The sequence below is a fragment of the Pelobates fuscus genome, chromosome 13, assembly GCF_036172605.1.
Source record: "Pelobates fuscus isolate aPelFus1 chromosome 13, aPelFus1.pri, whole genome shotgun sequence".
NCBI classification, from domain to species: Eukaryota; Metazoa; Chordata; class Amphibia; order Anura; family Pelobatidae; genus Pelobates; species Pelobates fuscus.
The window spans coordinates 22,824,803-22,852,235 of NC_086329.1; the positions used below are offsets into that span (position 1 = coordinate 22,824,803).

Below are 27,433 nucleotides of genomic sequence, written 5' to 3' on the forward strand. Positions count from 1 at the left end.
GTCAGACTGCATCACGGGGCACACCTCTCAAATAAGGTAGTTTCTTCAGCCTTCTCTCCCCTCTATTTTACTTACCCATCTCAGTTTCAGGCCAGTCAACTAATGACAGTTACAGGGAATCATTGTGCAGCAGCAGGAGATAGAACCCCAACACCATAGGCTGCCCTGCATCTTCATACAGATTAGACTCTCTTTCTTCTCCCCATATCAGGATGCTGCAAAAAGAAGAGATCTTCCAGCTACAATCTGTCAGATATGCACTTTCCAGCATTCCTGGGGATAGGACACCGATTGGTTCGATCAGTGTCCCTCCTGGAGTGGGGGTGGAAAGCATAAGAAAGAAGTAGTTAAATATGAAGAAAAAAAAACGTATCTACATGCTTTTTTCATCCTGGGCAGTAAGCAAACTGTCTCATTCAAAGCTGAAGCTTTTAAATAAGACAGTTTTCTCAAAGGGATGCATGTCCCTTTAACCCCTTAAGGACCAAACTTCTGGAATAAAATGGAATCATGACATGTCACACATGTCATGTGTCCTTAAGGGGTTAAGGCACTGTAATCCCAGCATTAACAATTTATCGCTACTGTATTGCATATCTAATATTCCATAGTCTATAAGAACACTTTTAGTATGGTCATGTGGTTTTATCATCATTAATAATCAAAATCTGTTTTAACTTAACAAGAACTGGTATCATGCAGGTTTTGCGCTCACTCAATGTGAAGACGAGCTCTGAAGTTTATGCTCTCGTGCTTTCACTTTAAAAATGAAAAGGAAGAAAGACTGGTGTGAGAAAGGGCAGATTTGCCTATTTCTCTGGTATTTTTTGTGTTTTTGTACGGTTTACAGGAAGGTATTGGAACAGAGAGAAGTCCTCTCTGTAAACATCTATGAGATCTTCAAAGACCTTTGGGGGTAAGCTATTGAAATACTTCATGCTTATCTCTTCATTAGTCCGGGACTCATTTGGATAATGTTTAATATTGGGGTATTGAAAGTGATTTGGGGCTTTTATAGTCTTTAGAACAAAATCTGAATCCTCTTTCATGGTTTCAAACTTGCCCACAATATCATATTGAATGTTACAAGGGTCACAGAGTGCATGCATTGGTTTCCAATGGATATCTCTGTACCGTTCATTTTCCTGAATGATGAAGCGAGCAAATTCTTCAAAAGTGACCTTTTGTGAGGAATTTTTATTTTTTCTGATTTTTGCCTTGATTCGATCTGCAAAGGTTTTACTGTAGTATATATTTTCTTCGTGGAGAAACTTGTCTCTGTAGGCTGAAACCAACCTGTGCAAAGGGTCTCGAACAAACATCACCTTAGTGTAATTCTGAAGCATCTCCATTTGTTGAGAATAGTTATAGGAACTAAGTCGGACCAACAAAGAATTTGTGTGAACTTCAAAGTGCTCGAGATCCTCATGTGAAACAGCAAAAGTCTTGTTTAAGAGAAGAATTATTCTCTTCCAATTAGTGCAACCCACTTTAGGTACTTCACAATAGATGAACTTATAACTGTGCTCCACATACAACTGCCTGGAAACAAAGGATGGAATTCTGTATGATGAGTTAAAGGTGCGGTTATTTTGTTGACAAACCAGTTTCATTATATTTTTTCGATGAGTCTGAGTGACTGAGTTTTGATTATGAACTACAAGAGAATGACAAATATTAACATTAGCATAATTATAATTAAACTTTTACAGATGCAAAAGAAATACATACGCCATGTTATAGCAACATATGTTGTCGGGAAAAAAGTTTAATTTTGTATAAATCACATTTCTAAGTATAAAAACATGCAGCACAAGAAAAAGCCATGACACAACATTTAGATATGTGGGTGGTAAAACATGCCACCCCTGCCTGGCACATACACACAATGACAATATTCATAGTGTCGTCTAGACTAGGGGTAAGCAACCCTCGTCACTCCAGATGTTGTGGACTACATGTCTTATTGTGTTTTTACAGCTACAATGATCAGGGCCGGTGCAAGGATTTTTGGCTACACAGGCGAAGATGAATTTTGCCGCTGCCCCCCCCCTCCCACACACGAATAAGATGTATCTTTAGCGGTGTCTCCTATCCAGCCTTTTGAAATCCCCATGTAGTGTATTGTACCCCCCTTTAGTGTGTCTAACACCCCCTTGTATGTCTCTTACAACCCCCATGTGTATCTCCTTTTCCCCCCAGCCCCTTTGTGTGTCTTTTTTTCCCACAGCCCTTTTCTGTGGGTCTCTCCCCTCAGCCTGTTTTTTTGTGTGTCCCTCTTCCCCTCAGGCTCCTTTGTGTAACTTTTCCCTCCCAAGCCATATAGACATAGATATATAGCTACACACACATACAGGCACATAGTCACAGAAATATGCAGGCACACAATCAAACAAACACAGCCATACAGGCACACAGTCATACAATAAACACATATAGGTACACAGACATACAGTCATACAGACACACACACAGAGACATGCAGACACTGGCATATAGATAAATAAAGACACAGTTATACAAACACAGACATACAGAGACATGAAGATGCAGGCATACAGAGACATACAGAACAAGGCATACAGATACATACAGGCATGCAGAGACATACTTACACAGGCATGCAGGGACATATATACACAGACAGTCACACAAAGATATACAGAACAAGGCATACAGAGACATATGGATACGGTCATACAGAGACATACAGACACAGGCATACAGTGACATTCAGAAACACACGGACACAGTCATATAGAGACATACAGACACAGACATACATACACTTTCATACACAGACATACATAGTCATCCAGAGACATGCAGACAGGTATACAGAGCAGGGGCAGATCCAGAACCTAATCTTGGGGGGGTGGGGTGGTAGTGAGTTTTAGTGGGGTAATAGGGGCACTAATTGAGGAGTTAGGGGCTGTAGTAGGGGGACAGGGGCTGTAATTGGGGGCTTAGGAAATGTAGTGGGGAATTGGGGCTGTAGTAGGGGGTTAGGGACTGAAGTAGGTTGATGGCTGCAAGTGGGAACAGGGGCTGTAGTGTGGGGGATATGGGCAGCAATTGGGGGAGAGGGGCTGTAGGGGGGGGGGAAGGACTGTAGTAAGGGAATAGGGGCTGTACTGGAGTTATGGGGTGTAAAAGGGAGTGGAAGGGATGTGAAGTAAGGGAGTTAGAGGCTGTAGAAGGGAGTATAGGGGCTGTGGTGGGAGCAAAGGGGCAATGTGGTTGGAAACGGGCAGTATGGTGGGGACAGGGGCTGTAGAGGGGGCGCATGGGCAGTATGGTGGGGCAGAGGCTTTAGAGGGAAAGAGGGGCTGTAGACAGGGCAGGGGCTGTAGAGGGAAATATAGGAGCTGTAGAGGGGCAGTATGGTGGGGCAGGGGTTATGGAGGTGCTGTAGAGGGGCACATGGGGCAGGATGGTGGGGCAGGGGCTATAGAGGGACGTAGAGGGGACATGGGCAGTATGGTGGGGGCAGGGTCTATAGAGGGAAATAGAAGTGCTGGAGAGGGGCACATGGGGCAGTAGAGTGGGGACAGAGGCTATAGAGGGGCTGTTAAGGGGCAGGGGTAGTATGGTGGGGCAGGGGCTATAGAGGGGCTGTTAAGGGGCAGGGGTAGTATGGTGGGGCAGTTTGGTGGGGCAGAGGCTGTAGAGGGGCTGTAGAGGGGGCAGGGGATATGGAGGGGGCAGGGGCAGTATAGTGGGGGCAGGGGCATAGAGGGGCTGTAGAGGGGGCAGGGGCAAGGGCTATAGAGGGACATAGAGGGGTGGGGGCTATAGATGGCTGTAAAGGGGGCAGTATGGTGGGGCAGGGGCTAAAGAGGGAAATAGAAGTGCTGTAGAGGGGCACATGGGGCAGTAGAGGGGGCAGGGGCTATTGAGGGGCTGTAAAGGGGGCAGGGGTAGTATGGTGGGGCAGTTTGGAGGGGCAGGGGCTGTAGAGGGGGCAGGGGCAGTATGGTGGGGGCAGGGGCTATAGAGGTGGCAGGGGCTATAGAGGTGGCAGGGGAGTATGGTGGGGCAGGGGCAGTATGGTGGGGGCTGGGGCAGTATGGTGGGGGCAGGGGCAGTATGGTGGGGGCAGGGGCAGTATGGTGGGGGCAGGGGGAGTATGGTGGGGGCAGGGGGAGTATGGTGGGGCAGGGGGAGTATAGTGGGGTCAGGGGTAGTATAGTGGAGGCAGGGGCAGTATAGTGGGGGCAGGGGCTGTAAAGGGGGCAGTATGGTGGGGGCAGGGGCTATAGAGGGAAATAGAAGTGCTGTAGAGGGGCACATGGGGCAGTAGAGGGGGCAGGGGCACTATGGTGGGGCAGGGGCTGTGAAGGGGGCAGGGTAGTATGGTGGGGCAGTTTTGAGGGGGCAGGGGCTATAGAGGTGGCAGGGGTAGTATGGTGGGGGCAGGGGCTATAGAGGTGGCAGGGGGAGTATAGTGGGGGCAGGGGGAGTATAGTGGGGGCAGGGGGAGTATGGTGGGGGCAGGGGGAGTATGGTGGGGGCAGGGGCTGTATAGTGGGGGCAGGGATAGTATAGTGGGGGCAGGGGGAGTATAGTGGGGGCAGGGGGAGTATGGTGGAGGCAGGGGGAGTATGGTGGGGCAGGGGCTGTAGAAAGGGGCTGGAACAAAAAAAAGTTTTGATTTAAAAAAAAAAAAAAAAAGCTGAAAGTTCTTCCCCCACCCCCTTCCCCTCCCAGAAGCTTACCTTGGGCCAGGGAGGGAGAACCTTACAACTGGTGGTCGGCTGGGAGGGGCTGCACTGGAGGCTGGAGCTGCAGTCAGGACCGCTGGGGAGTCTGGGAGCAGTAGAAGTCCCGCCCCCTTCTGACATCATCAGAGGAGGACGGCTGACTTCACTGCCCTGCTCCTGCTGTGTGCTGGCTGCAGGGAGAGAGGTGAGTTTACAAATCCGAGTCTCCAGCCAGAGGCAGGGGATTCTGATTTTTGCGCCCCCCCTCCTCTGGCGCCCTAAGGCGGCCGCCTGTGCCGCCTTATGGACGCGCCGGCCCTGACAATGATGGTAAAGCATCAGGGCACAATATCTGAAGTGCAGAAGGTTGCCTATCCCTGATCCAGATTTATTTAACCAATCATTGTTAACAGGAGTAGTCCCAGAAGATTGGAAGTTGGCGAATGTTGTGCCCATTCACAAGAAAGGTAATAGGGAGGAGTCTGGCAACTATAGGCTAGTAAGCCTTACTTCAGTAGTGGGGAAAGTGATGGAGACCATGTTAAAGAATAGGATTGTAGAACATCTAAAAACACATGGATTTCAAGATCAGAGACAACATGGGTTTACTTCAGGGAGATCATGCCAAACTAAGCTTATTGATTTTTTTTGATTGGGTAACTAAAATTATAGATCAGGGTGGTGCAGTAGACATTGCTTACCTAGATTTCAGTAAGGCTTTTGACACTGTTGCACATAGAAGGCTTATCAATAAACTGCAATCTTTAAGTTTGGATTCCAATATTGTTGAATGGGTAAGGCAGTGGCTGAGTGACAGGCAACAGAGGGTTGTAGTCAATGGAGTATATTCGAAGCTTGGGCTTGTCACCAGTAGGAAACCTCAGGGATCTGTACTTGGACCCATTCTTTAATAGTTTTATTAGTGATATTGCAGAAGGTCTTGATGGTGAGGTGTGTCTTTTTGCGGATGATACTAAGATATGTAACAGGGTTGATGTTTTAGGAGGGATAAGCCAAATGGCAAGTGATTTAGGTAAACTAGAAAAATGGTCAGAGTTGTGGCAACTGACATTTAATGTGGATAAGTGCAAGATAATGCATCTTGGACGTAAAAACCCAAGGGCAGAGTACAGAATATTTGATAGAGTCCTAACCTCAACATTTGAGGAAAGGGATTTAGGGGTGATTATTTCTGATGACTTAAAGGTAGGCAGACAATGAAATAGAGCAGCAGGAAATGCTAGCAGAATGCTTGGTTGTATAGGGAGAGGTATTAGCAGTAGAAATAGTGAAGTGCTCATGCCATTGTACAGAACACTGGTGAGACCTCACTTGGAGTATTGTACGCAGTACTGGAGACCGTATCTTCAGAAGGATATTGATACCTTAGAGAGAGTTCACAGAAGGGCTACTAAACTGGTTCATGGATTGCAGGATAAAACTTACCAGGAAAGGTTAAAGGATCTTAACATGTATAGCTTGGAGGAAAGACGAGACAGGGGGGATATGATAGAAACATTTAAATACATAAAGGGAATCAACACAGTAAAGGAGGAGACTATATTTCAAAGAAGAAAAACTACCACAACAAGAGGACATAGTCTTAAATTAGAGGGACAACGGTTTTAAAATAATATCAGGAAGTATTACTTTACTGAGAGGGTAGTGGATGCATGGAATAGCCTTCCAGTTGGAGTGGTAGAGGTTAACACAGTAAAGGAGTTTTAGCATGCGTGGGATAGGCATAAGGCTATCCTAACTATAAGATAAGGCCAGGGACTAATGAAAGTATTTAGAAAATTGGGCAGACTAGATAGGGCCGAATGGTTCTTATCTGCCGTCACATTCTATGTTTCTATGATCCAGACGAACATTAGTCTAAATTAAATGCCAGCCAAAAAGCAAACCATTTGTAAATGTTAACTTGCAATTCATTTAATCTTGGTAGCTACTATATCTATTTGATGCGCTACAAAAAACATACGAGGACGGCAAAATAAAATTGATATTGAAGGGGGGCGGAGACTAACTGCAGTGCTTAGCAGGAGCACCTCGAAAGAGCTCTGGCTGACCCAAGATAATTTTGGCGTTTTTACCATCCAGGCTCTGTTTGCACCCAACCGAACCACATACAATAGGTCTGGGAACTCCAGCCTACCAGAGACCACCTTGATCTGCAACTGAGGTACAGGTTTGGGCACCTACAGACGCAGTCAGAGCTGCGGCCTACTACACTCAGGCAGAAGGGAGGCGGCCAATCCCTTTGCTCATGGGATTACTATCCTTTCAAAGATTTATGTTTTCTAAGTGTGGAACTCGGGCACTTAATAATGATATGAATAGATTGTATTGGCAATAGCAGCTGAAAAAGGGAATGCTCACAATTAAACAGCCTATTTGACGTTATGGCTCTGAACGTGCTGGCTTTCTGTGCCTTTATAATTTCCCATTTTATATAATTACCCATTTTTTTTAGATTACATTGTATATGGAAATTACAACCATACTACATTTTTTTCCCCTTTTGCAATTTATATTTAATCAGCTATTTTTCAGCATTTTATTAGAATTTTTGTATTTACTATTTTTTAATCTCCACCTTTTTACCCATTCAAATATCTCTTAGTTTGATAACAAATCTCTCATTAGATTGGTGACACTATTCAGCATATCGAAAATATGCTGCCATATGTTAAAATTCTAATTGCATTATCTAAATGTTTATTTTTATTTTTGGGCACAGCCTCATTTTATAATTTGTTGTTTTACAAACCTTCTCTTTTTTAATACTTATTTCCCTTTGTCTCTCCCCGTCCTATATATTTATTATTAGGACTTTTGAAATACGGCGCTATTGAGCGCAAGGACTTATGGACATTGTAGTTTTCACTTTCACCAAATGAATGAACCAAAGGTGATGTACGGGATTAGCCAGATACGTCATTTCCGCCATTCGTATAGAGAACTGGCATACGAACAACGTACAAAGTTAGCCCGATAAATCAGTTCCGCCATTCGTATGGACGAACAAACAAAGGATTAGTGAAAGCACCTGGTTCAACTGACGCCCCCGACCGAACATACATCCAAGCGGACGAAAGAACCACCGAACACCTCTTTATATGGAGGGATGTTAATGGAAGAATGCACCGATTAAAAAAGCCTGAATATCAGACGAAAAGCGTCTCGGAGATCTGGAGGACAATATATTTTATTCTTCATTTACTTTGTTTTTATCTCCCATGTGAAGTTTACTTTTGTTTGTAATTTAATAAAGTTTAAACAATTTTTAATCTTCACAATCCTCTGGGACCAGATTCTTTCCATCTACATCTCAAGGGGGTCCTTGCCACTCCAAATTGGCAAGTGTGTGTTAAAACTTGGAGCCAGTAACATATGGGCTCCAAACAGTGGTGTATTTACCGCGAGCCTGACAAGGCATTTGGCAAAAAAAAAAAAACAACGCCCTGGCAATTGCCTTGCCAGCCTCTTGTCCTGGCGGGCTCAGGAGCTGGCCGAGGCCACCTCTGGGCCCGCCTGAGGCTGGCATAGGCGGATGTGGGAGGGGGGCAGCGAGGCAGTACTCTGAGCTCTTCACTGCTCAGCACAGCAGTGACGCCAGAACTGGAATATGACGGGTGTTGGTTAAACAGTGTGTGACAATGACTGTGTATCTGTCAGTGAGTGTATGTCAGTGTATGCATCAGTGAAGACATTTGTCTGTTAGGCAAAGAGCGTGTTGTTTTTTTTTTATTCTTTATTTTTGTAGTGCCAGGGGAGTACAGGATCAGATACTTCACATTGACATGAGAAAGCGTTTACAAGATCACGGTCTGTACAATATTTTAGCAGCACTGTAATTTTTTTTTTTTTTTTATTATAAAACAAGTTAACTGACACGTAACAAAAACCTGGAGCTTAGGGTGTGTAATTCGTATGACTAGTATTCTAGATCAGGTTTGGGATGTGTGTTGTGCATGTTTAGGGTGTATGCATGATTGTTCCATGTGGAACTTTGTATATTCCGGTGGGAGGATGATAGACTATCGTAGTGTGTTGTCAGGTGAGTTGGCGAGCTAGTTGCTTGGGGTAGCATAGAGGTGCTGTTCCTGGAGGTCCCTGGCCCCCTTATGATCAGGTCCCATTGCCCTTATGTGTCGGGTTGCATAAGGCGATTTTCCAGGAGTGTGTGGAGAGTGTGTGACAGAAGAAGCCTGTTAGAGCTAAGCATAAACTGTTACTATATGCATATTTACTCGACAGTGTCAGCAGTTTTAGTCAAGTGTTAAGGGAGTCTGAGAGGAGCGTGTTGGTTTTTAACAGGAAGTGACATTTAGAGGGGGGGGGGGGCATGCCTGAGTTTTGCCATGCCTAGGGCAGGACCACTGGCTCTAAATCAAGGTGAGCAGTAACCTGTGGACACTAATATAAATATTGATTGTTCAAACACTCTGCACTATTTTTCTTTCACTTTGTCTCCTGTTATATATATATATATATATATATAAATAAATTATTTAAAAAAAATAAATATATATATATATATATATATATATTTTTTTTAAATGTATTAGAGATTTTTCCATTGTATCAAGAGAATTAATAGACATAACAATACAAAAATGTATTTGATTAATATAATAAAGACAAACATTTGATACCAAACATTTGCTAAAGAATCTTCCTATTTGTACAAAATAAATCGAATACATAGACAAAGACTAGAACAAGACAAAAAAGATATGCCACCACCTATACAGAGCAGAAAGGATTTCCCAATAATATATCAAAACCTAGTAGATACAAAGCTTATTACCATATAACAGTACAAAAATCACCCAGTTGAAACCATTATTATTGTTATGTGTTTGGAAACTTGTCTCCTGTTATATATATATAGTGACAAAAGTACTCCTTTCCCTTGGTACCTTGTCCTGGGATTGGGGTGTTACACACAGTCTTTTTAGGCTGCATGAGGTAAAAGGACTTGCTCTTTTTATTGTGGTTCCAAAATAAATGCACAGTAAAAAAGGTTGTAATCAAATATATTAAACAAAATCCTTGCTCTTCTAAACACTAACTAAACAAAATAATCAGTTAACTGTGAACGAATCGCTTTATCCAGGCTGTAAGTCCACGAATGAAATCTCTGGGCACGGAAGGCTGTTGTCACCCCCAGCCATCCCTATGAGGAAATGAGCGACGCTGGAGGTCCTCACACAGCGTGAGGACGTCCAGCGACGCTCTAGCACAGGCTTCCTGTGCTATGAGTCAGGAAGTGACCTCTAGTGGCTGTCTAGTAGACAGCCACTAGAGGTGGAGTTAACCCTGCAAGGTAATTATTGCAGTTTATAAAAAACTGCAATAATTACACTTGCAGGGTTAAGAGTAGTGGGAGTAGGCACCCAGACCACTCCAATGAGCAGAAGTGGTCTGGGTGCCTGGAGTGTCCCTTTAATGTTTTAGCCCATGAACATGCTAAATATTCGTAGCAAGCACTCTGCTATTTTATTCTTGATACTATTTGGAGAAATGTGAATGTGAATGTTGAGGTTTATAAAGTAAAATATTACTATTTGACACACCAGTTTACGCACTACGTACCTTTGAAAAAATCTTTTATCCATTGAGTATTGAAGAATAATCCATAGAGACGACAAAGAATAAGGAAACAGAATAGGTTGCGGTACATCCTCCACTTCATTTCCAGAAACTAGCAGTTATCAAGTAAAAAATTGTCATCCAAAATGGAATTCTGTGTTTTGAAAGTACAAAATATGATCAGTTATTAATGCATAATGATAGGCTTTTAATATAATCTTTGTATAAAAGATGTAACATGACAGACTACACAGCAACAAACAACTAATGGTTTTCTGGGCTTTGTCATTTCACCATAAAGAAAATCCACAACAATATTTTACAAGTTTATTTTAATACACCTGTCCAGTTCTTCCAAATTAATTAATTATTCACATCTTTTTTATGTTGGGACTAAAATCTTAAAGTGAAATTGTCACATGGGAAATGTTTTGCATTCTATACAAACAAGCTTCATTAGAACAATATGTTCTCTCATATTTGCATCCAGTGGTGTATTTAGGATTTGTGCACCCCCCCTTAATTTACATTTTCCCACCCCTTCCTGTCAAGGCCGCACTTTGACTGACAGACGCACACACTCACTGATAGATGCATACACTCATTGACAGACACACTCTCATTTACACTGACAAACAATGACAAACACACACACACTCACTGATTTGACACACACTATTACTCGGACACACACTGACAGACGCACACTCTCACTGACAGACGCACGCACTGACAGACGCACAAACTCACTGACACATACACACACATTCACTCACAGACACCACCACCAGCACTCACAAATTATTATTTTTTTATTATTATTTTAAATCCACCCAGCCTCCCTTGGAGAGCTGGAGTGGATTACTTACCTGTCCAGTAGGGCTGTGGGCAGGCAGGCAGGGGGCAGACAGGCAGTATAGGCGGCTAGGGAGCTCTGATTTTCCTGCTCAGCTCCCTCGCGCGCCACTTAGTGATGCTGGGAGCCGGTCTGACGTCATATTCCGGCTCCATTAAGTGGCGCAGAGGGACCTGAGCAGGAGGAGCTCAGGTGAGTATGCTCCCTCGCTGCCCGCTGCCAACCTCCAGCCTCGGGGGGGCTCAAAGGTGGCCAGCTCTTGAGCCCCCCAGGACACAAGGCAAGCAAGGGATCTGCCTGGGTGTTTGGGGGCGGCTTTTTTTGCCGCCCCCTGCAAAGTGCCGCCCAAGGCAGATGCCTTGTTTGCCTCGTTGAAGATGCGTCCCTGTTTGCATCCACACAAGCAACTTCCTTTTGCACACAACACCACATGTAGCTTACCCCCCACAACCTCATAAGCAGTCTATAAATGTATAAAACACCCCAAAACCCCTGCACACAACACCCTCCCTTGATCATGTACCACTTTTTCCCTCTGGATGTCCATTTGGAAAATGGGGACACTAGAGACAAATCACAAGAAAACGCAGGACAAACATTTTATAACATTAGCTTGTGCTGTGCTAACAAACACAGGCATTTTTCCTAATGCAAGAGGTCTTCAGCAGGACTCGTGCCCTATATGGCTCCACCCATCCTATTGGGCTAGTATGCCTTCAAATGTCCAGGCAACATTTTTGTCCCAGTCCGACCCTGCTAGGGACAGAATAATATCCCTTACTAGGTGCCTTTGGCGGAGCTAATGTAGAGAGGGCCCTGGTGCAATAAAGCATTTTGGGTGTCCCTCTAGTGCTAGAGTGGTCAAAACGTAGATCCCCATCTGTCGTTCAACTCTCATCATGCTATGCCAGCATTATTGCAGGGTTGTATTTGTGAGCAATGTTTGTGCATTTGAATGTATGCATGTTTGTGTATTGAGTACATGTGTGCACGCAGGAGTGTATTTGTATGTGCCGTTGCCATTTATTGCAGTGGTGTACTTATCTTTAATGCTTGCGTTTGAACACAGGGGTGTGTTTGTATGTAATATTAGCTTTTAAATGCAGGTGTGCTTTTGTGGGTAGTGTTGGTGTCTGATTGAAGGGGTTCTTGTATAGCATTTTAATGTTGTTATACAGGGGTGTGTATTGTGTATTGGGTGTGTATGCACCCGGAAGGCTTCCTAAGCAATATCTTCCTGGTCAAGAAAAAGACAGGAGACTACAGACCAGTTATCAACCTATGTCAATTGAATTCCTACGTAGTATACAGACACTTCAAAATGGAAGGAATCCACCTTCTACAAGACCTCCTCATAGAGAACGACTGGTTTACACGTCAGGACCTCAAAGACGCATACCTGTCGGAACCCGTTGCCTTAGACTGCCGGCGTTTCCTCAGTTTCCGATGGAGAGGACAGACATGCCAGTTTACATGTCTGCCATTCAGCCTCAGTTCGACTCCGTAGTACTTCACAAAGCTGCTGAGACCAGTGATGGCACACATCCGAACCTTGGGCGTGCGATGTCTCGTATCCCTGGACAACTTGCTAATCTTTTGCGAATCCGCTTCCAGGCTACGATTGCAGACGAGATTTGTTGTCCACTTTTTGGAATCTTTGGGTTTCGTAGTGAACAGACAAAAATCGTCTCTCTCTCCCTCCCAGTCGGTCCAGTTCATCGGCTTTCTATTCAAAACACTGCTTTCTGCGTCTACCTGCTGCAAAGCTAGCCTCCATACGGAAGGAAATCAGACGCATCCTAAGGATGGATACTCCTCCATACAAGCGATATTCCCGGGTCCACTACACTACAGGGCCATGCAACGGCTGAAAGCGAGATACCTAAGCACCGGTCACTTATACGATCACTGGATTCCACTGTCAACAGAAGTGCGGACGGAACTTTGATGGTGGTTACTTCACATACAAGCTTGGAATGGCAAAGCGATCTTTGTCTCTTACTCGGATTTCATCGTGGAGTCGGACGCCAGCCTATGGGGCTGGGGCGCCCACTGCGCGGTCGCCTCCACAGGGGGTCCATGGCAGGGCGAGGAGACCGACCTACACATCAACTGCCTGGAACTGATCGCTGGATCCTTCGCCATCCGCAGCCTGGCCAAGAACATGTCAAACTACTGCATCCTGCTCCGCATGGACAATGTTTCGGCGGTACAGTATATCAACCGCCTGGGCGGAGTCAGGTCACGGGCTCTCACAGAAGCAACAAAAGACATTTACAAATTTTGCCTATTGCAGAACATCACGCTACGGGCGGAATACCTACTAGGGGTAGCTGTATGTCTCTCCTGCCTGCAGTCTCCAGCATCATGCCCATACCAACCACATTCCTACAAGCACTCCGATTGGCTACAAACTGCAAAGACATTCCCTGATGACATCAGAGGCCAAGTCCTAGTCTGAAGCTCATCCAGTGCTCATTCAGGAGGAGAGGGAGGAGCCAGCTGCATAATAGATAGGTTAGCCATTACTTTGGGCTTTATTTGCTGTGTGACTATGATGTCTGACAATGGGCACCGAATTGAGGACTGAATTATACAAAGAGTGGATAACAATTGGAGATAAAACAAAATGTGTAAAAAAAAAAAATAATATATATATATATATATATATATATATATATATATATATCAGATTTTTAAAATTTGTATTTTAGTCAGGTTTATTTTTATTAGAAATGTGGTGGAGGAACAATCTGTCTAAAGATAGTTTTCTATTTAAGACATTATAGCCTGAAGGTTATTCAGCAGGAAATAAGGTTTAGTTATGTTACATTAGAATTAGGCTATGTGTACAGTATTACTGCATACAATATTTACATTTTTGGGAAGACTAGAAGGGCTAACTTTCTGTTTTCAAACCCTGTTCGACCCAGGCCAAATCCAAAAAGCCCTGAAAAGTCCCCCAAAGCCACTCCATATCCAATGCCTAATTTACCACTCAGTCCACTATTACTCACAACCCCCACAAACCTTCATATCCACTGCCACATGTCCCCCACACACCTTCATATCCACTGCCACATGTCCCCCACACACCTTCATATCCACTGCCACATGTCCCCCACACACCTTTATATCCACTGCCACATGTCCCTCACACACCTTCATATCCACTGTCACATCACCTTCTTTATCCAGTACTATATGTCTCTAACGTCCCCCTATATCCAATGCCACATATCCCCCACTGCCCAATATACCCACTGCCACACATCCCCCACATCCCTCCGCTACTCATATCCCACCACAGCCCCCAATATCCAATACCACATATCCCCCACTGCCCCCTATATCGAATGCTACATATCCCCACATTCGCCAATATCTCATATTGTGTCTGCAGAGATAACATACACTTTTTCAAAGTAAGAATGTTATAAAATAAACAAAGTTCAGGGAAGATCCTAATCCTACTGTCATTCTGCAAGTCTATGTACACACACTGAACATCTCCAATTTAAAATATTCTCCGTATATAGGGGCTTAACCTATTTAACTGGAGCAATAACCTTGCAATAATCTCATCGTTATCTATGTGTTTAGAAATATATATATATATATATATATATATATATATATATATATATATATATACACACACGTTTAAGCTAAATTGGAAACGTTATAATTCTAAATATGAAATCTTTATCTCGTTATCAAAGATAACAACCAGCAAGAATGAGCCTTTAAGTTTAAATGTGAGCCTTTAAGTTTAAATGTTATGATTTAAATGATAACTGCCACTTCAAAACCATTTTTGATAACATAACCTTTTCAACAAGTATTGAAAAGAAATGGGATTCTTCGTTTAACCTCTTAAGGACACAGCTTCAGAAGCTTGTCTTACGCTTAATGACACAAGCAATTTTTGCATTTTCTTGCTGTATGCGTTCAACTTCAATTTGCATCTCTCTCGTTTATTGCACCGATGCATATTATATACTGTTTTTTAGAGGACAGAAAGGGCTTTAATTTGATGTAACATATATATATATATATATATATATATATATATATATATATATATATTTATTATACTTATTTATTATTAAAAAAATACAGAAAAATGCAAAAAAAATAAAAAAATTGTGTTTTTTGTACAGTTTTTGCAATAATAATGTGTGCCTAATTAGTGCAGGTTAAAGAAAGTAATTAAAAATAAATTCATTTAGTTTTTCTGATTTACAGAATATATAATGTGTCTGGGATTCAGGTTTTTTTTGGTAGTTACAGGTCACAAAGCACAAGGAGTAAAATAAACTTTTAATATGGAGCGATTTTAGAATTTGGTATGTCTTGTAAGCTTAATACCCATAAAAGAAAACAAAATTGCCACACAAAAGTATATATTTATATAACGTAGACATCACAGGCTATTGTCCTAAGGTTGTTTTGACACTTTCTAAGAAGCCATTTCACTGCCAATCTCTGCTAAATATTGGAGTAAAATTTAGTATTTTGGGGTTTTTGGCACACAAACTTATAACAAAGAACTTCTCATGTGTATTTTGTAAAGTTGGTGTGTGCTATTCCTGCACAAGGTTTTATTATGTGTTCAGTTACTTCTGCTAAGTACAATGGTACCCCCATTGTATGTCTTTGGCACTATTTCGTGAAGCTACAGTGCCATATAGGAGACCTAGAATTTTGAGAGGCGGATTTAATGGGCCTATGCTTCAATTTGGCGTATTATAGCAGTTTCACTGTTAAAAAAAACCTCACAAAGGCCTACCATTTGTAAAAGAAGACACCTCAGGGTATCTCATATGGTGCATATTGTGCTTTAACATGCCCCCATTTTTTCACCAATATATGCCAAAGTATGTGGTAAAATATAATTTTGGGCATTTTTTACATATGGATTACATTTTTGCTGGGCATTTTGTACATTTCATATGTGCCACTAAGTTCAAACCCCCCAAATTATGCTCAGCTAAGCCTTCTGAGTAAAACAATATGCCCAATGTATGACCTAGACACTATTTTGCGAAGTTACACTGCTGTAAAAGAGACATAACAAGTTATTTTTTATTTTTTTTAAATTCTTTATTTTTGCGTGCAGTTCTTAACAGTGCATCTTGCGTGGCCACAACAGCCAGGTCAAGTACATTGATTACAAAGGCATATAGCATGATAACATAAGCACATTTGTTATGGTTTAACAAGCTGTGTCAGGTGTACTATTGTACAGTGTTGTGTGGAGGCAGTCTGTCTAGGTACTAGGAGAGGGTGGTATTGGTGTGTTGATCTCTAGACAGGAGACTGATAATGAGTGCATTAATGCTTGGGTGTCTCACGAGGGTGGGATGGGCAGTTGGGGGCTGCGTGCCTGAGAGTTGCGTTTTATGATTTATTCCCCTGATCTGCCGACACTCGTGTGCGTGGGTTTGGTAAGATATAAATGGTTCTGAGTTATCTCAAGTTTGGTGAGCGTTTGCGTATTGTGCGAGATCTGGGCCTGTGAGCCCGGTACGTGTTTTGTGTGGTCTAGTGGATGCAAGCGGGTTTGAAGCCCCTGACCAGGGAGGCTACGGGGAATGTCCTATCTGAATGTCCTATCTGAGCTCTTCATTCGGGGTGTCAGTCTCTCGTTGGTTCGCTGCTCTGGGGACGAACAGTTGTATGGAGGCCGGGTCCCATCTTGCCGCTGTTGTTCCCTCAGTAGCGGGTGTATCCGTGGATGTTAGTCCCAGGGTTTCCAGGAGGGTTGCCGCCTCTGACATGGACGGTAACGTGTGTATCGTTCCGCCTCGTGACACTGATAGAGAGCCGTTCCATCCCCAACGATAGGTCAGGCCTGCGGTTTGCAGCAGTGTCGTGACCGGTTTAAACGATTTGCGGAGCATGAGCGTGGATCTTGTCAGGTCTTGGAAGAAGGCAAGGTTCGAGTTTTCGAAGGTGAATGGCGTTTTGCCTTTTAGCGCTGCCAGTATTTGGAGTTTGTCAGGTAGGGAGGTGCAGCGGAGGATAACGTCTCGCCCCGTGGTAGACCGTAGGTGGGGGGGATTCGGGAGGCGGTATACGCTGTCAATTGCTATTTTCTTGGCCGTTGCGTGTGGCAGAATCGTGGCCAGCAGTCTCCTAATGTAATGAGGCAGTTCCTCTGCCGTTATCGTTGCGGGAATGCCCCTTATCTTGATGTGAGTGCGTCTTTGGCGGTCCTCCAGGGTGGCAAGCTTAAGAGACGTAGATTGTTGCTGTTTTTGTAGTGTTTTTATGGAGTCTGCCATCTCCGTGAGCTGGGTCTGTACCTCCGTTAAGGTGGCTTAATTAGTTCGGACTCTTTCCGACACTGCTCTTACTTCTTTTTTGAGAATGGCCGAGTCGGCCGCCAGCATTTTGTGGATTTCAGCTAGCATTAATTTTAGATCCTTCTTGGTAGTCGGTGCAGAGTCGTCGGATGGTTCCGGAGGTCCAGCCGGAGGTGTTGGTGAGTGTCGCGGCCTGTGTTGTGGCGCCGGGCTCTGGTCTTTGTCGGGGTTTCCGTTTGCGACAGAGGGCCTAGGCTGCAACGGCCTCTGGAGCATAGCTCCAATGTCTCTGCCCTCCGCCGGGGTGTGCGACTTTTGGGAGCGCCGGCCCATGCCCGACATGTTGGTCGGTGAGGCAGACCAGGTTGAGGTGTGGGGTGTTTCAGCGCTGGTTGTTCTGATGCCGCCCAGGAGGCTCTCGAGGCCTAACAGCGTGGGGTAGGCCCCGGTTCTGTGCTTCCGTCGTGCCGACTTTGGTGGCTGAAAAAAAGGCATCGATCGATGCTCCTTGTCTTCCTGATTCCAATGGTGGTATTGTGGGGTTCAGTTTGGGCTTGGTTCCGCCGCTATCCTCAGGATTAGGTTTTTATGTTAGGGAGCTTTGGGAAATGGCGTCTGGTCAGGATGCCCCGCCCCAAGTTAAGTTTTTTAAGTGTGAATTTTCATGGAGGGTTTTGATGAGTCCGTGTCCCACTTTGGGGCACTTGAGCAGGCTACATATTACAACTACACTATAAAGGCATACCATTTCTTAAAGAAGACATCCCAGGGCAATTCAAAAGGCATTTTTTGAACCTTAGCGTGGGATCATTTTTCCGCTAGCTTGTACCGAGTGTAGTGGTAATACGCATTTTTTCTGCCTTTTTGACACACAAAGTGAGTTTGCGCAGTATATTTTTCAAACCTTATGTGTACTACGACTGTATAATACTTCATATGTTGCTCAACTATATCGGCTGAGTACAGCAATACCCCCGTATGTACCTTTGCCAGGTATATGGGGACATTGAAGGGGCACATTTGAGACACAGACATTCCAGTTTTTTTCAAACTTTGAATTTTTACGCTGTGTCCATGTCCCATTTTAGAGTATTTTACAAGGCTATATAATCCAATTACCCCATAAAGGCATACCATTTCTTAAAGAAGACATCCCAGGGCAATTCAAAAGGCATATTTTGAAACTTAGCGTGGGATAATGTTTCCGCTAGCTAGTACCAAGTGTAGTGGTAAAACGCATTTTTTCTGCCTTTTTGACACACAAAGTGAGTTTTGCGCAGTATATTTTTCAAACCTTATGTGTACTACGACTGTATAATACTTCATATGTTGCTCAACTATGTCGGCTGAGTACAGCAATACCCCCGTATGTACCTTTGCCAGGTATATGTGGACATTGAAGGGGCACATTTGAGACACAGCCATTCCAGTTTTTCTTCAAACTTTGAATTTTTACGCTGTGTCCATGTCCCATTTTAGAGTATTTGACAAGGCTATATAATCCAATTACCCCATAAAGGCATACCATTTATTAAAGAAGACATCCCAGGGCAATTCAAAAGGCATATTTTGAACCTTAGCGTGGGATATTTTTTCCGCTAGCTTGTACCAAGTGTAGTGGTAAAAAGCATTTTTTCTGCCTTTTTTATTTTTTTATTTTTTTATTTTTTTTTTATTCTTGATTTTTGATGTACTTTTGAAAGAATACAGGTATGCTCACAATGTCACAACAATATTAGGAAGCCTTCAGTGTGAAATACGGTAACAAGCATTGGTATGACATTTGCAGAAGACAGCACATTTTTTTTTTTGAGAGTTGAAAACACGCTAGGTTTAAGCTAGGCAGTCATGTCAAAGTTGGTACATATCAGCATTATTGTCTAGAAGAACATAGCAGGACATTACAACAAGTGCTGTTAGGAGTGCACATATGAGGTATGGGAGTCTACTAAATAGTAAGCTTGAGTGGCTTGGCAGGCTAGGCATGTTAAGATTAGAGTCGCCAAGGCTGGCAGCGTAAGGTGTTAGGTTGTGTATGCTGTGCTAGCTGATAAACGCTGACATGCTATACAATTTTATGCTAACTCTGTGCAGGTCTAAGTTGCAGTGTCGAGTAATGAGACATTTACAATATACAATGGTGAGTGCTGTATATGTTACTGTGTGAATTCAGCTGAGAGCACAGATTTTCTTTACCAAGACATGAAAGATGCCCATTGATATGCTGGGATGCCCGCTCTAACAACTACAAAACATACGGTAAACACAGGAATTTCAAATTGCAGGAAAATGTCGATTAGTAGGCTTGCTACATACTTTATGGTAGATTGTTAACTCAAACATGTGTAGAAGCCTAAGCCTGTTTTAAGTAGTAGAGTAATGTAGGAGTAGCAACTAGGTTAGATAGGTACTTAGTGAGTATGCCTCTGGGGACCCGCTACACAGGGAGACAAAGGTTAATGCTAAAGGCACATCTTCATATTAGCTTATCTGGGTCACCCCTCTGCTCCCTCCATCGGCTTGGCTAAGGGTGATAGGTAAAGCGTCCCAGTATAGTGGTATACCCTGCTAGTTTGGCTCTGCAGGTTGCAGCACAAGTTCGTTTCTGGCATCCTCCGATCGAGCTCTATCTGGAGTCGGCATCAGAGTCCGCAGGCGTGTCCACCCAGATGTCTGGCAACGACGTGAGGCTTTTCTCTCCTCGAGGCTCTCGGTTTAGGTGAGTGGTCGTTGGAGAGTCTGTGCTGGGGTGCGAGTGGGTGCTGCCAATCAGCTGCAGGTCTTTCTGCTCCTCGGAGACCGTGAGTGCAAGACCTGTAGTAGTAGATTTCCACAGCCTCTGTAGGGATTCCTCTTGCAGGCCGCTCAGAGCTGGCTTTCCCGTGGTGACATAGGTGGCGGCCATTTTAGCTTCAGAGTGCGGGAGATTAAGTTGTAGTGTTCCTTTCCCCGCTGCCGCGTGCCCTCCAGTGGGGACCAGGATAACCCCCACCGGTCCAAGGGGGGGGGGGAACGGGACCAGGACCACATCAGAGAGCCGGTGTGTGATAGCCGGGGAAGAAAGCAGGATGGCGGCCGTCCACCCCGCCTCTTCCTCGATTAGGCCGCAGACACCAAAGTCTTTATTTCGCCCTCCCGGGCTCCAAAAACTCCCGATCTCGGGGTCTGCTGCATCACTGACAGCCAAGCAGTGTTGTCGTTATTCATTTTAAGCTTAGTCGCCGCATTTTTCAGCGTATGGGGCTGATTCCCTCAGGAGCCTCTCCAGCATGCGACCGGTCAGCATGGCGGTCCGGCCCCGCCCCTTTTCTGCCTTTTTGACACACAAAGTGAGTTTGCGCAGTATATTTTGCAAACCTTATGTGTACTACGACTGTATAATACTTCATATGTTGCTCAGCTATGTTGGCTGAGTACAGCAATACCCCCGTATGTACCTTTGCCAGGTATATGTGGACATTGAAGGGGCACATTTGAGACACAGCCATTCCAGTTTTTTTCAAACTTTGAATTTTTACGCTGTGTCCATGTCCCATTTTAGAGTATATTACAAGGCTATATAATCCAATTACTCCATAAAGGCATACCATTTCTTAAAGAAGACATCCCAGGGTAATTCAAAAGGCATATTTGAACCTTAGCGTGGGATCATTTTTCCGCTAGCTTGTACCAAGTGTAGTGGTAATGAGCATTTTTTAATGTATTTTTTTACTTTGTAAATCTTTTTTTACTTTGTAAAACCCGGTTTTAAACTTTTTTTTTTACTTATTAAATGTTTTACATTTTCTTAACTTTTTTTTACACTTTTACATTTTTTTATCAACTTTTCTTTTACCGTTAACCCCTAACTAGCAGTAAGCAGCACTTACAGTAAATTCCCCATTTTCCCATAACTCCCACCCACCCCAGCTAGCAAAATATATAATTATAAAATATTTAAATGAATTAATTAAATAAATTGAACCCCTGAGGGTTAAAAAAAATAAATAAAAGTTAATCCTCGGGGGTTAAAAAAAATTAGATCGCGGGGGGGCGGAGCCTAGCACCCTGAGTGAACGGACGTGCCGAGATCAAGCTCCCGCAACAAACCACAACTTGGAGGGTGAAAACCCCCAAAAACGACGCGCCCACACCTCGGAGGGCTACATTAATGCTGGGGAAACCCGGGTGTACTCATAGACACCAAAACCAGCCTTCTACCCACCCGGGAACCCGAAATCGCATGTTGAGGCCTGCTGAAGATCGAGCTGAGGTGAGACGGCCGCTCGCCTCGCTCTTTAATTGTCACGGAAATACCTCGACCCTCCTATCCTCCCCCCCCCCTTGGGACCGGTGGGGGATATCCCGGTCCCCGCTGGAAGTCCGGAGTAACCTTTACTTAGACCGGACCCCAAGCGCTACACACGCATCAGCGGCATCGCCACACGAGGAGCACAAAAGATGGCGGCGGCACACTCTCCACTTAAGCCAACCCAGCTCTCAAGTCACAGGACCTGCTATAACGGAGCAGCCGATATTGAGCAGCGATTGGACAAACTATTCAGAGACTTTTGGGAGAGACTTCAAAGTCGCATGCAGTCAGCACAGCTACAGCAGCCAGACCCCCTGGAAAAGGGTAAGAAGGGTCACGGGCAGCGGGGGGCGAGGGGGTCACCCTCGGGCAAAGCACTAGACCACCCACTGTTTACTCGTCCTAGTCCACCCAGGCTGAAGGCTAAGAGGGTCCTGACCCAGCAGCATCGCCCACACCGGCGGCGGCCCATACGCCGCAAACGGCAGCCCACCATCAGGCCTCCCACCGCTCCCATGAGAGGAGGAAACTCATGCTCGGAAAGCAGAAGAGTTTGTGGCCACAAGATGCAGACCTATAAATCAGCCTGGGGCTGGAGGGTCACCTACACTCGCACCCATGCAGCAACTGACCCCCACGATCCACCAAAGGGATACAGATGCCTCCCGCCAGAAGGAATCGGATGAGGGAGACAACTTCTAATTACCACTCTCATGTCCCGAACACTCTCTCCACCGTGTTCCTGCGCATGACAGCCTAATACGATGCCGCATACTGCCATGATTGCTGAACTTGGGATCCAATATATCCTTCTTTCTGCCTCAATACCCGGACACTAGTGTCTTATAATCTTTAGGATATCTAAGATTTACCTTTGAACAGCATACAGCCTGTACTATTATTGCCTACCTTGGTAGGAATGTAAACCTTATGTGACATATTGCAGTTTTAAAATGTGCAGCTCAAGTACATGATCACAGGCTACCACTATAAGGATGCTCTTACATTGCTAATCATTTTTGTTGCCTAGTGCCACTGCGGTGAGGCTTATCGCTGGCCCTGCACCCAGGGATGCACTAATGGTGAGCTAACTTGCATGGCTATTTACAGTATAATAGCTGTAACCTAGTAATAATACACTCGACATAACCTGTTCCCTAGCACTGAGCACTCACGAGAGCACAACGCACAAGGTATAAGAAAGAATACTAATTTTGTTTGTTATATATAGCTACTAGCATCCCCCTGTTTACCTCTAGAACATAAGCAGCCTACTATAATCTGTGAATATCTGCAACGCTACTTTGGTTGTATTTTGTTGTGTTCTGTTCGGTTGTTTTCTACGAAATTGAATTGCATACTGTTTCTCCTTTGACAGCCTAACTAGACAGACATTGCTCTTGATTCTACTATGTTTTTGCTAAACGACAAGATAAAAAAGAAAAATGAGGCATCGCCATTCCGGAAATGTAATATTTCAAAGCTGACAATGTCTTAACCCCCAACTGTAAACCACTTATACGTTTCCCTCCTTTTCTTCTGTACCCTATCTTATATGCTTCAATAAAAGAAAGATTGACAAAAAAAAAATAAAAAATTAGATCACAGTATAATACTGCGATCTGTATGTTGATCACTGTAGGCAGTGATCAACTGGCAGGGAAGGGGTTAATTTTTATTTAGACTGGGTAAAGGGGGGTGGTATTTTTTTTTTTTTACTTAAACGTTACTAAAACAGTTAAAAATTTTTTTTTTTTTACCTTTTTAACCCCTTAAGGACACATTACATGTGTGACATGTCATGATTCCCTTTTATTCCAGAAGTTTGGTCCTTAAGAGGTTAAAGCTTATTTTTAAAAAAAATGTAACGTTAACCCCTAGTTAGCCTAACACCAAATTCCCCAATTCCCCACTAACTTCCACCCATTCCAGCTAGCTAAATATATAATTTTTAAATATTTAAATGAATTAATACAATAAATTTAACCCCTGAGGGTTAAAAAAAATAATTAACCCTCAGGGGTTAAAAAAAAAATCAGATGACATTAAAATGTATACCCGGCCAATTGATCACTGTAGTTATCACTGGGGTTAATTTTATTAAAACAGGGGAAACGGGGGTGGGATTTAACTTTAATTTTTGTTTTTTCCACCAGGGGGCAGGATCAGTGAAGATCCGTCTCCCTGCACTTCACACAGAACCCGGAAGTGCAGGGAGGCGGAAGGTAAGTACATTGAGCACATGTGCTCGCTCTGACATGCTGTCAGAGTGGGCACATGAGCTGGGGCAGCCCGATCGGGTGCTCCCGGTCTGCCTCTAATACAGAGGCAGACCAGAGCACCGTTAACCCTGCGATCGCCGCGATCTGGGGTTAACTTTAGTAAATGACGGAAATTTTCCGTCAACGGTCCTTAACTGAAGGACAAGGTTGACGGAAAATTTCCGTCACCAGTCGGGAAGGGGTTAAATGGAGTGCATGATCCACAGGCCCCTAACACCTGTAGGCTATGCATGAGAAACCTTAGGGTACCACAAATTTCAATGGCAAAAATAAAAATAGATGATATAGTTAAGGGTCTAAGGGACATAGAAATACGGTTCAGCTATGTGGTTTATGATCGGATGTACCAATAATGTTACACTCAGATGTATGTTGCATTCACTATGGACCATTGTACAAACAAGAGAGTGGCGCTCCCCACCGTTTATTCCTGTTTAGATCAAACAAAAAAAACTGAAATAAAGAATGTAAAAAAAAATTAAATTGTGTTGTACTTTAAAGTACACTCAACTGCCCAATTTTTAAAAAAACGTAAAAACATTTTTAAAATGTTTACTAGTAGTGATGTCCCGAACAGTTCGCCGGGAACTGTTCACCGGCGAACATAGCGTGTTCGGTCCGCCCCCTATTCGTCATGGAGGTGGAAGGGTCTGGGAGGGAGGGTCTGCTGCTGATTGGCTGGAATGTGTCTGCTGACTGTGAGGTACAAGGTCAAAGTTTACTCAATGATGACGAATAGGGGGCGGACCGAACATTGCGCGTGTTCGCGACCGCGAACACACTATGTTTGCCAGCGAACTGTTCGGGACATCACTATTTACTAGATACATCCCCAGTATCAGTGTGAGCAAACTGGGAACAGTGATAAATTTTACCAGGAGTGACTACCAACATTCCTTCAAGAACAAAGTAACACAGAAATTCACAGAAAACAATCCTGGACAATATCTCTAAATAGCTTATTTGCATTGTGGCATATGGCCAATCTGCATCAGACAGATTCCAGAACTCTTTGTGTTAACAGGACTTGTAATTTCTATGGAAAGCTAAATCTTGCAGAGGCCATATAAGAATACTGAAAAAAACACCATCTAACAGGATATTTCTATTCAATAAATAAGCTGAACCTATTTAATTACTAACTGGACAGTTACAATGCAAACTTCAAAAATGAAGACTACATTTCGATCTAGTAAGAACCCTCATTAACAGATCAATATAAATGTTACTCTTTATCCAGATAATGATCGATTTCAAACTAGTACAAAAAGGTAGGCAGACACCCAAATGGGGGACAGTGCAGACAATAAAACCCTGATTGAGGTGTGCACACCCTTGGGCCCGTGCTTATATGATCAGTAAAATAATAAATAAATAAATAAATAAAAAGTAGAAGCCATTCATTATGGGATAGGGCAGACTAACCTCATCCGCCTTTCTTTGAAGAGAAAGTAGACTGCACTTCAGGGTGTGGTGTTTATTTAACCTTCTTTTGGATCAACATCAGCCACAGGGAGCAGGGTCTCCTGTGTTAAACATAATGGCACAGACTATAATGACAATACTGCACAACTAGGGAGGGAGCTAGGGAGCTGTCAGAAATCACTGTTTAGTAGATACTCCTCGGCGAAAACATCCATGTATTCATTGGGGGGGGGTATATGTGAAAATAGTTTAGAAAAGCTGCAGTTTCATGTGCAGCTAGAGTATGAAGACCAACTGTAAAATTGTTTTAATAAAAAAATTTAAAAAATTTTTAATAAAATATATATATGTATAATCAGTGAAAATTCAATAACTAGCCATCTAAGTGGACGTGACTCACTTGTTCTGCTCTGCATCTATAAGATGTGTTTATTCTGCTAACTCTGATTTGGCTGCACCAAAACAGAGGCTCCAAAAGAGGACTCTTCTCCTACAGAGGATCCATCCCTAGACTCGCTGGATTATTTCCCCGGCATTGGGGGACTTCACCACACCTCATCGGATGAGGAAGCCAACTATGTTCCTAACACTATACTGTTCCTCTGGCGGCAAATAAAGGTTTAAAAAACATTTTTACATTTACTTGATACCAGTGCTGAGGTCCCTTCGCTTTGTGGGGGGACCTAAAGTGCAAGACATGATATCTGCAGGTTTGCAAGTTGTTTTTATATATACACTCTATGAAAAAATTGCATAAATAAATGCATGCATGGTTTCAATTTGGGTATATCCACTAAAGAGTGATTTTTACCTTTTGGCAGTGGAATATCCCTTTAACCCCTTAAGGACCAAACTTCTGGAATAAAATGTGTCCTTAAGGGGTTAATCTGTGAACATAGTATGTTTACTGGAAAAATATAAATACAAGTTACTCAAAACACCTGTGTGGTAACCTCTCTAACCACACAAAAGCAAAAAACATTTACATACACAGTAGGTGGAGTATTGTTGGTTCTTGGGTAAGTACCCAAGTATGTTTTACTGTTTCAGTGGCACTTAAAACAATTGTTACAATATGGAAATGCAACATACATTTATTCAAACCATAAATATATTTACTACATCTGCAGTCTATATAAACTCTTCCTGCAATGATTTTTGTTTATGTATATATTTATACACACCCAAGGGATGAGGTCAGGTGGCTCAAATAAGTGATTAGAAATATAAACACCTGATTTTGTTAAATATCCCAAAAACCTCTCTGTAAAAAAACAACTAACAAAAATTACTGCAGCACTTAACTGGATTTCAAATGTACTCGCAACCACCTTATAGTTAGTGTATCATCGCTCTCTTTTATATATATATATATATATATATATATATATATACACACACATATATACACACACAAACAACACACACACTAATATTTACGCATACACAGAACTAGAAACAAATAGATATTGAAAGGTTTGTTAAACTGAAATTGCATATCACAGCCAATAAGTACTTTAACTAAATCCTATGTTTATGCTTCAGTTTGATCAAATAATAGTGTTTGCGAAAAGAAAATCTTATCTTCATCAATCTGTATCCTAATATCAATTTAATAACAATGCTATATAATGTATTGCTTTGATTTGCTTACCTTATATAGCTTTATAAATCCACTTCTTGCTTACTTGTGTAAACCTTTTTTTATTCTGCTACTGTTCAGGCTGGTTCCAATGATTTCCAAACCAACACCCACTTACAATGAAATGAACACTCCTCCAGGCTACCCATATATTGGATAAATTATTTCCTTAGCACAGTTTTTTGCATTGACAGATCTGGCTTTGCCTAAAGAAGGAGAAAGAGATGTTTGTCAAGAAACCAAAAAATAGAACAAATTTAATGTAAGCAACTTTTTAAATAAACATTTAATATTACATTGACAAGATGTATTTGCTATAATT

General features: G+C 43.1%; 1 protein-coding gene across 1 annotated transcript; it reads right to left on the reverse strand.

Moving 5' to 3' along the window:
* Positions 1–656: 656 nt before the first annotated feature.
* LOC134582838 (carbohydrate sulfotransferase 8-like) lies at positions 657–27,204 on the reverse strand. Its single transcript, XM_063439503.1, has 3 exons — positions 27,124–27,204; positions 10,308–10,458; positions 657–1,657 (listed from the first exon to the last, which is right to left on the reverse strand). The coding sequence occupies exons 2-3, from the start codon at positions 10,405–10,407 to the stop codon at positions 810–812; spliced, it is 948 nt and encodes a 315-aa protein (XP_063295573.1). The 5' UTR covers positions 10,408–10,458; positions 27,124–27,204; the 3' UTR covers positions 657–809.
* Between the last annotated feature and the right edge of the window lie 229 nt (positions 27,205–27,433).